This window comes from Colius striatus, chromosome 22, assembly GCF_028858725.1.
Source record: "Colius striatus isolate bColStr4 chromosome 22, bColStr4.1.hap1, whole genome shotgun sequence".
NCBI lineage: Eukaryota > Metazoa > Chordata > Aves > Coliiformes > Coliidae > Colius > Colius striatus.
In genome coordinates this window covers 8,208,071-8,218,474 of record NC_084780.1, presented here as the reverse complement: position 1 = coordinate 8,218,474, position 10,404 = coordinate 8,208,071, and the positions used below count along the sequence as shown (strand labels likewise).

Genomic DNA, 10,404 nt, shown 5'->3' with positions numbered 1-10,404 from the left:
ACAATGTAAACGTTTGCAATTGCCAACACAGGCTAGGTGAGAGCACTGACAGGAGAGGATCAGCAGACGGGCACCAGCCCCTCTCAGCTCATCTGGGATTCCGCTGCAGCAGCGGCTGGGGCGGGATGTAGCAGCAGGGACATGGGCAGCACAAACAGCCCTGGGCAGCACAAACAGCCCTGAGCAGCAAAAGCAGCACAAAACTTCACATGCTTGAAAAATGTGACTGACCAGCAGAGTCGTTTGCCACACGGCGCCAGACGCCCGACGTTGCTTTGTGGATCCTGGATGCAGGTCGCTCCTGGGCTGTCCCGTTCACGCCTTTCACACCAGTCACCTCTCCTCCTCCTCCTCCTCTCACAGCGTTCCCTGCTTCCACTCTGGAGGACATGGGCCGCAAGGAGGACGATGACGGCAGCTCGTGGAAGAAACAGACGAGCAACATCCGAAAAACGTTCATCTTCATGGAGGCCTTGGGATCGTAAGTACCAGACACAGCACCTCTAGGTACCGGCTTCCCAGCCCAGGGCAGCGACTCCCCTCCTGGCACTGGCCAGTGGCACAGGAACGCGGCTCCCTCGGGGACAGGCGCCAGGCTGCAGGTGAGGGCAGCGCCCGGCGCTGCTGCATGGCTGCTGCTGGTGCTCTGAGCCACGGCTCCCGCTTGCCAAGGGGCACCGCGGCAGCTCCTTCCCACCCTGCAGCACGGCTCCGGGGCAGCTCTGCCCTTTCCTCCTTTCCCCTAAGCCTGCATGGCAGCTTAGTTAAGTTCTTGCTCTTTTCCTGCTGAGCACACTGGTCTGTTGCTGCTGCAAGGTCACACAAGGTCAAGGGATGGCTCTGACAGAGGTGTTACGATAATAAATCATATGTTTAACTCACAAGCCCCGACTCAGTCGAGGGATGAGACAAGAACAAGGACGTCCAAGTCGTATGATACTTCCCTGTGAGTTAACAGCTTAATTTGCCTGTTCATGCAAATGAGACAAGAAAAACATTTCCAAGGTGGTGGAGGAGGAATTGAATTACCTCCAGCAGTGAGTTCTGCCACGGCCAGACTTTCAGTGACTTTAGAACCCACGTCAAAGCTCCCAAGAAGCAGCCACTGCAGAGCTCGGTGACACTGGCAACTACCATGTTCCTGGTCAGCCTCAGAAATCACTTAAATTATCCAGCAGCTGTCTCTAAAGGAATGAGGTTAGAAAGAGCTTTGTTCTCTCCCAGCCAACTTGTTGATTCATCATTTTTTAATAAGGGGCATAATTATTATAAACTGTTTGGGACAGATATCTAGAGCAGATGCCCCAGCAGCTGATTTGTAGGTTGTTCATTTCCTATTATGACATTAATAGGAACATTTAGCAATAGAAATAGGGGTTTTTTTCCCACATGCACCACTTCAGCTGGCTGAAGAACAGAAAGGAAGATCTGGGACCTACCTGAAAATTCCCTGCCCCCTTCCCCCTGTGGGATTAGAGACCTTGGCAGGAATGTCCCTGCCTGTGCCCTCAGAGCTCTCAGGAACTCGAAAGGCATTTCCACAAACAGGCATCAGAGCTCGTGTGGATACAAGGAGAAGAATGTGTGACTTGAAGAAAAGGTCCCAACACCAGCTGCTTGTTGGACCAGGAAAGACCATTACATGTAACTTACTGAGTGAACAAAGGCTCAGATTCATCTGTTGGGATGTTGTCTCAAGAATCTGGGGTTTTTTGTTTGGGGACTTTCAGGGGTTTTGTGGCATTTTTTCTTGCTGGGAACCAGTCCTGGCACAGCCCAACTCCTCACAGCCCCAGTGGCCTCACACAGGTTTTAGCAGCACCCAGGGTCCCACAGGAGGAGGAGGAAAGCTGAGCCAAGTGAGAGGCTGCCCTGGGCTCCAGCTCCCCCCGTGGCATCACCAGCTGCCGCTCACTTACACAGGCACATGAGCAAAGCACCACACAGCCTGTGCCCAACCTGTCTGGACAGGATGCTGCAGCCCTTGTTTAGTGGATTACAGGAGATAGAGGGTTTCAGCCCTTGTCTATTGGGTTTGCTGCAAAAGCACCTACCAAGAAGGTGCTTCCACTGCACTCGTCTTCCTCGCTCTGCCCTCCAGAGCTGTGCAGACTCAGTGGCAAGTTCCATTTAACTGCCATCAATTAATCTGTTGCTCATTTGATGAGGATTATTGAGGACTGACCTGGCAGGGTATGCACTGTCACTATCCCAAGACACGTGTTCAGCTGCCTGAGACAAACCTTTAACAGGATTGCGAGCTTTCGGCTCACAGATAAATACCTGCTCATGGCTGTGCTGGGCTGAACCCTTATCAGGAGCGTACAAGACACTCATTGTCACTTTCTCACTAAGGGCACACAGTTATTAGCCATCTCTGCAGAAAGGAGAAGGCATTAGATGCTGAATGAAAAGACTGTTATTCTGCACTTTAGCTATACAGAGCATTGGTTGATACAACCAAAGTGAGAGCTGTTAATCCACAGAGCTACAAACCCTCTCTGCTAGCGAGGTGGTTATCAATGCAGCCCCTCAGCTGGGCTTGCACTTAGCCTGGGAGAATCCCCCAGTTCAAGTGCAAAGGTTCCTGGAAAGGCAGCGAGCTGCAAGACCATGGATGGTGCTGCCTCCTCCTGCACCCACCCAGGGAACGTGGCAAAAGCCTCGTTTGCCACCAGCCTCCCGGGGGTGTGCTCCGAGCCTGGCAACAGCAGGAGAAAAACACTCAGCTGTCATTTACAGACAGCCCTGAAGAATGGCATTTCATTTCATTGCAGAGGTCCTTTTTGTCTGCTACCTCAACACAGCTTCATGATGTGCAAAAATAACCTTTTCTCTACAAACAGGGAAAACTGGGCATTTTTTCCTACATAGTGCATAGTCTGACATCCAACATCCCGAGTGTGGGGCTGCTGGAGATGCAGTTCTAGCTTTACAGTCAACACCCTCCTCAGTTAAATTACTGCCATATCAGTTTTTCTTGCTGTTTCCTCTTTCTCTCTGTAAGTGTCCTTCCAGTTCACAGCAGCAGCAGCTACTGAAATACAACTTCTCTCTGCAGAGGGGCCTTCTCGGAAGTTTTCCTAGTGAAGCAGAGAAGCACTGGCAAGCTCTTTGCTCTGAAATGCATCAAGAAGTCACCTCTCACACGGGACAGCAGCTTGGAGAACGAAATAGCAGTGCTGAAAAAGTGAGTGTATATGCTCTGTAATGGAAAGTAGAACAAATGCCCCTTCCCAAGGTGTGTGGCTCTGCAGTGAGAGTGATGTAAAGAAAGCATTGTCTCTCTAAAATAATATCCAAATATTCCTTTGAGTTGGTAGGCAGCAAAGTCCCTTCTCTCTTTCCTCACCTGTGTTTGTAACCACATCACAGCCGTCCTGCCCCAGATCTGGGGAAGGACACAGATGAAATAGAGCAGTATGCAGGGGAAGGAGAACCAGAGCAAACACGTTTGCAGCCCAGGGAACACTCAGCAAGGAGCCGGCAGCTGCTTAGAAACAGAAGGTCTGGTCTTCCACTGCTGGGCCTGGTGCCCCAAAGGGAGCTTGCAGTGGCATCAGCCACCCTCTGCCACAAAACAGACTGTGGCTTGCACTGGTGATTAAAGCAAGAGGACTGTTGTGTTTTCCACTTTTGTCCTCACCAGATTTGCTTTTGACACGTTTGTCTTTGCAGAATAAAGCACGAAAACATTGTGACTTTAGAAGACATTTATGAGAGCACAACCCACTTCTACCTGGTCATGCAGCTGTAAGTATCAGCAGAGATATTTCCTTGCAGGCCACAGAGGAAGAAGAGTGGCAGGACCAGGATGATTTCAGCCCCTACACACCTGGGTCACTCCCGTGTAAAAGCTGTGAGCACAGGAGCCACTCCAACAGCCCTCACAAACCAGAGCCGCGTGGTTTGAAGTCAGCCAGACACTTCTCAGGCTGTCTTGGCCCATGGGCATGTTAGCAGCAAGTTTCTAAACCAAGATTAGGATCTATTTATGCAAATTAATTCTTCACAGTTTAGCAGGGCAGAGACAGAAGTACTTCTAATTAAAGCTGTGCCATGCAGGGTTTCTAGAACTGAAAATGGGCACCATGTGAGCTGCAGAGACAGCAGCTCGCTGTGGCACCAGCCCTGAGCACCCGGCTGCTGCTGGTCGTTGGAACACCAGGCTGAAGGAAGCCATCAGCTGCTGTGCTGTGGGGAGAGCTGTGAAAGGACCAGAAATGTAGCCTGCCTCACACAAAAGCATGGTTAGCACGGTTCAGTTTTTGCCAGCCTTCTTTCTGACCTGCCACTTGCACAGGGTGTCTGGGGGAGAGCTGTTTGACCGGATTTTGGAGCGAGGGGTTTACACGGAGAAGGACGCCAGCGTGGTGATCCACCAGGTCCTGACAGCAGTGAAGTACCTGCACGAGAACGGCATCGTTCACCGGGACCTCAAGGTGAGGCCTGGCCCTGGGGCTCCACCTGCTCTGCCCCGTGGCTTTTTGTTGTTCCTTTTCCATTTTTCTACCACAAACTTCAACCTCTGACCACTGTGTTCACAGCCTGAAAACCTCCTTTACCTTACTCCCGAAGAGAACTCCAAAATCATGATCACAGACTTTGGTTTGTCCAAAATGGAACAGAATGGCATCATGTCCACTGCCTGTGGGACTCCAGGATACGTTGGTAAGCCAAGGATCAGGAATGGGCTGCAAAAGAGGTTGTGCAGGTACAGGACATTGCCTAGCAGAAAGGAAACAAGACACAGTTATGTTACCAACACTGTGCTGCTCACAGATGCACTGTGTGGGCCAGGTAAAGACTGGGTTACAAATGAATGCAGAGCCTGACAAATCTCAGACTATTTAAAAGTGCAAAGAAAAGGGTGATTTTAAGGGCAGTTTATTTCAGAGTTGGTCATGTATTTATTGAAAAATTAAAACAATCCATTTAAGGTGATGGGACTTGGTTTCACATCCACCAGACTGTGGCTTGATCCATGGCTTAATGGGGAAATTGTCAGGCAGAAGCTGTCAGTGGTTCTTTCTATTCAATGGCAGAAAGTGGGTACAAAAAGCACAGAGCAGTCCAGCTGGTCAATGGGGCTGTTACTGGCGGATTCCCTGCACTGGCACCTCAGAGGCCAAGTTTCCAGCAAACCACCACTTTGCCCACTTTGGGATCATCGCTTAGAAACTGCGTTTGTTTTTGCTGTTCTGCAGCCCCTGAAGTCCTTGCCCAGAAACCATACAGCAAAGCTGTAGACTGCTGGTCCATTGGAGTTATCACCTACATCCTGTGAGTAAGAGCAAACAGCATCCCACTTCTTTTTGCGTGAGTCTCCCAGCTCCTCCATCGCCTCATCCCCTTCTGCAGAGCGGCAGCGCGAGCGGAGGCGCCGGCACAGCGCCTGCCTTGCTGCGGGGATGCAGCAGTGCTGTGCTCCTTTGCACACATTCACCAGACCACAGAAGTGAAAAGGATGAGGGGAATCAAGTAGTGGAGTGGACATGAGAGGAATCACGTTTTCTCTCTTATGTGCCTATGCTTGGTGCATTTTTCAGTTGCCTACAAGCACCATTCAGTCTTCCTCGGTACGTTTTGTTTCATTCCCTCCCACACCACGCAGCTATGGACCAGCTGTGGCTTTGTCCTTTTGCTGCTGCAGTTAAGTTTTTAATTCTTTTCTGCAGCTTTACTGACACACTTAGAAGTGAGGGACAGATGGATGGACAGAGCAGCTCCCCTGTTACTCACTCACTCGCGTTGCCCGGCTGGGCTGTGGAGGAGCCTGTGCTGACGTGGATGGTGGCACTAAAGGGCCTCTGCCTTTCTGCTCTGTTCCAGGCTGTGTGGGTATCCTCCTTTCTATGAAGAGACTGAATCCAAACTGTTTGAAAAGATTAAGGAAGGCTACTATGAGTTTGAGTCTCCGTTTTGGGATGATATCTCTGTGTCAGGTAAAGCTGGGAAGGACCACGCTCCCTCCCCCGAGCCGCAACCCAGAGCCCTGCGACCCTTGGGCACCAGCGAGCCCCCACACACCCCCTGCCCCCCCAGACGCTTTGTTTGCCTTGGTGGGGACAGGAAAGGATGAAGCATTGAGCTGAGTCACTCAGCCAGCAGCAACCCCCCAGACGTGGGAGCTGACTGCAGAGCTCCCAGCCCCGCAGTAGCAGGGGTGATGACGCCAAAGCCGAGCTGTGCTGGCAGAGTTTGGGGTGCTTTGCATCCTGCCTGTAAGGCAGCATCCTCAGCTGAAGCCTTCCTTAATGGAACCCTGATTTTCACACATAATTAGTGAGCTCAGAGCAAGCTTAGGTTTCCTTTAGAAATAAGGGAAATCCATTTTTTCCCCCACCTTATTTTACAGGGTATTTTTCTTTTCCCCTTTGCTCTCTTTCCCATCAAGTCATACTCACAACATCCCAGGGAGCTGTCAGCCACCACTGCACCCTCCCACCACACTGACCTGCCTGTGGAGCTCACTTTGCACAGGGGGTACTGAAGCCAGCACCTTAGCAGCATGCTTTGAACATAAATCTTTTATACATACAAACAAAACTAGTGGGGGGTTTGTTTGGAGTTAAAAACAACCACAGCCCTCCCTGCAAAAAACAAAGGGAAAGAAAAGACAAAGCAATGGAAGGATGAGAGTTCTCTTTAGGGCAACTTCTAAATCTGCTCAGTTTGCGCTTTCTTATGGTTTTTAGAGTTGTTTTAAGCTGAGTAATTCAAGTTAACACAAGCTAAGATGAGTTTTGGTATATCCCCAGTTAACATATTCTCATCTGGAGCCCTTTGCTACAAGTCTCTCCCTTTACTGGAGTAACCAAGTGGTACAAACACCTTCCCAGCCTGAATTGTTTATCCAATAGTGTTTGCCACGTCCTGTTAGGATCCCATCTCAGCACAAGGGGAAAGTAACCTTTTGTCTCTGCTTCTCCTCCCCTCGCCAACAGCCAAGGATTTCATCAGACATTTGCTGGAGAAAAACCCCAACACGAGGTTTACCTGTGAAGAAGCCCTGCGGCACCCATGGTGAGAGCACCGGCGCTGGTGCCCGGGGATCCAGCAGCGCCCTGCCTCGCTCCACGTGCTGGGTGGCAGCTGAGAGCAGGGGTGTCTCCCCAGCCCCCGTCACTAACGTCACCAGCTGCCTCCGCCTGGCCCCGGGTGCTGCTTTTCTGTGTGCAAAGAAAGAAAATGATGAGTAATTAAAGATGCAATTTGTGCATATTTGCCTCCATAAACAGAGGCAAAGAAGAAACCTCATCCTGAGCTTTTCCAAGCTTTGAAGTGTGTGTTTGTGTTACATTTTGTTGCTGTTTTTCCTTTGGGTTTAATTATTACTGATTGAACATACAAAGCAGTTAGTTGCCTCTAGAATGTGGAATGCCTTACAAATGCCATCTGCCTACGAGCCCATTTTCTTCTCTCCCCATCTGCAGGATTAATGGGAATACAGCCCTTCACCGTGACATATACCCATCTGTCAGTGCTCAGATCCAGAAGAACTTTGCAAAGAGCAAATGGAGGGTAAGTCATTTGCTGGTGGGAGCCCAGAGCCATTTCACTAGCCAATGCCAGTTGCTGCCATCTAGCAATGAGCAAGGCTTCAGCTGGGTGGGTGAGCACCCAAAAGCCAAGATCTTCCAAAGGCCACAGTATGTTTGGACCAATATTCCTTGCTGCAATTCACCACAAACATTGCACTATAGTGGCCTCACCATGAAAGGAGAGGGGAGGGGAAAGGATCATTGCCTTTATATTGAGGGAATGAAATTGGTGCCCCATCAGCAGGTGTTTTTGGGAGCTTAATCCAGCATTTCCTCCTTTCAGCCTTAAAGAACTTTCATGCAGATAAACAACTTGTTTGTATCAAGAGTTTTGGTAAGAAATTAGGTGGAGAGAAGAATGCCATAAGAGCATTTTAAATGGTCACAGTGGAAGTTCACCTATAGTCTCTATTTTGTACTGTGGGGCAATTTGCAGCTGTGCCCCATGATTTCCTCAGGTAGGAGTGGCTGTAATCCTCAAAAGCACCAGCAGTTTGCACTCAGTGGGACCTGGGGGGGTTTATGCCAGGAACAAGCACGTCCCAGCTGCCACACGTGGTGCAAACAGCCCCTGCTCACCGGTGCCATCGCCTCGGGGCCCATCCCACGGCACCCAGCCAGCCTGGCATCAGCAGGCACTCACTGGGGGGTTTGTTTTCCTCCCCAGCAAGCCTTCAACGCCGCAGCCGTTGTGCACCACATGAGGAAGCTGCACATGAACGGCCACGCGGCAGCCGACAGCAGCCTCGCCGGTAGCCGGGACCCAGCGGTGTCCAGACCCCACACGCCCACGGTGGCCACTGGGCCAGCAACACCTGAGAAAGACAAGGACACATCGCTCCCTCTGCTGCCCACACAGGGCTCCCCAAACCCTCCCACTCAGCTGCAGCAAGACACAGCAATGAGAGAGGCAAAGCTGCAAAGCCACCTGGAGAACAGAGCACTGACCACGGGCAGCAGCCTGGTGCTGCCGGATAACCACAGCCCCCCGAGCAGAACATCCTGTGGCTGCAGCCCAGCCTGCAGGGGCCACGACAAAACCAAGTCATCCTTCTGCTCCGAGACAGTGCTGCTGAAAAAGTCTGCAAAATCCCAGTAGGTATCTAAGTCATTAGCTCTAACTTCCAAGAAAGCTTGTGAGAATAAGCAGCTCTGGCAGGAGCTGGCACACAAGTTGCCAGCCCTGGCTGGAGGTAGGAAGGCAGGAGGAATGAGGACAGAAGCAAATGCTTTGACTTGCTCCATAGCAGTGCTCAGCCAAGTGTCTTCCATGCTTGTACAAGCATCAGGTGAGGCACATTGCCCAGGCTGAGTGGCAGAGCTTGCAGGGAGCCCAGGCAGCAGGGTTCCACTGCCACACTCCATTGACCTAGGCACATTGGCTTTCCAGAAACTGAAACTGCCTGTGGTTAAAGCTGCTGGTGCTGGTGACTGGACGCTGCCTTTGCTGCAGTGCTGGCTGGCACCCAGCTCTACTTTGCTTTCAGCAGCTGATGTTCTTTGTACTAAAAACACAATTTCCCTTCACCTGCAGAATTGTCACAAACAGTGCTTTTTCTTTCTTCTTCTTCCTTTCCTGCTTCTTCCCTTCCCAACCAGTCATTTCAAATCAGAAGTTCTTGTTCCAATGAAAACCAGCAAACACTCTTCTCACTGTGGCACTGGGCAAACTGGAGTGTGTTTGATCATGTGATGAGGAGGCAGCCACCAAGCTCCCCATATGGCCAGAGGTAAGTGCTCTGCAATCCAACTACCAGCTGCTTTTAATTAATCCCATTATGGCATGAAAAAGGGAAAGGCACAAATAGCAAAGTGATTGTGCGTGAAAGAAACTGATTTATGAACATCCTTGTGAAAGTTTCATCCTGTTAGACCATAGCTTGGATTAATTGTGGACTAGGTAAATTGTTAGTTACCATTTGTGTGAGCAGTGAGAAGTATTCCTACTGGATCCTGCAATAAAGAATGTTCCTCAAAGGTGAGCATATGCTGAGCATATGCAGGCAGAGCTCTCGATGAGCTACACAAAGTGAGCTGCCTCTTACCAGCTTCTGTGGCACTCTCATCTGATGAGAGTGTACAAACACAACTGTAATATACAAAGAACTAACAGAAGAGACAAATGCAAGTAAGATCTACTGGAGGCTCCAAAAAGGCCCGTTCCAATGATCAGTCATGTAATAACCCTTTATAACTAAGGCACACAAAGGGATCTAAGCTCTTCCTAACCCCCATGCTACTGCTTGTTAACAGAGCACATTCTGAACGTAGCAGTCTCGTTCAATCCTCTATTGAAATTCTCTCTTTCAGAACCAGAAGGGCTGTTTTACTCTTTTCTGCACTTCAAAGGCAGACATCAACAGTGAAGCAAGAAAGGAGGCTGCATCCTGCCAGGAGCAGCCAGGCACAGCTCAGAGAGCAGCGACCAGCTGCTGACAAGCAGCACTTTAGTCCCAGGAATCCATCACTGCAGTGACCTCGGGCTGTTTCTGGATGGTTAAAGCTGGGAGAAGGCAAGGGAAAGGCTGAGGCTACTGCTGGCATACTCAGTGTATATTATCCATATGACATTGCTCGATGCTATAAGCTTTTGTTTGCTGTATAGTGTTCAGTTGTCCAATGCACAGTAAGTGCAATGCACAACAGAAATCCTGTAAACCAAAGCCACACAGGGTTTTACTCGGTGGCAGCTCAGTTATTTTTACAGTCTTCACCCCATCCTCTACTTGGGCTTTGGTTATTCCCAGGCTCCAGCACTCCACAGCTCAGCATCCTCCAGCTGCCCAGTTCTCACTTCAGCTACAAAAGGAGAGACAACCTGCTAACAACCTCCATGTGTCTGATAACAATCACAGCAAGG

The 10,404-nt window shown here is 50.2% G+C and overlaps 1 protein-coding gene across 1 annotated transcript; it reads left to right on the top strand.

Moving 5' to 3' along the window:
- Positions 1-389: 389 nt before the first annotated feature.
- Positions 390-9,951, top strand: CAMK1G (calcium/calmodulin dependent protein kinase IG). The gene is made up of 12 exons (XM_062013527.1): positions 390-481; positions 3,062-3,190; positions 3,679-3,753; positions 4,304-4,442; positions 4,548-4,671; positions 5,208-5,283; positions 5,833-5,945; positions 6,948-7,026; positions 7,437-7,524; positions 8,212-8,639; positions 9,144-9,274; positions 9,855-9,951. Exons 1-11 carry the CDS (start codon positions 390-392, stop codon positions 9,235-9,237), a joined length of 1,437 nt encoding a protein of 478 aa, XP_061869511.1. The 3' UTR covers positions 9,238-9,274; positions 9,855-9,951.
- The last annotated feature ends 453 nt before the right edge of the window (positions 9,952-10,404 follow it).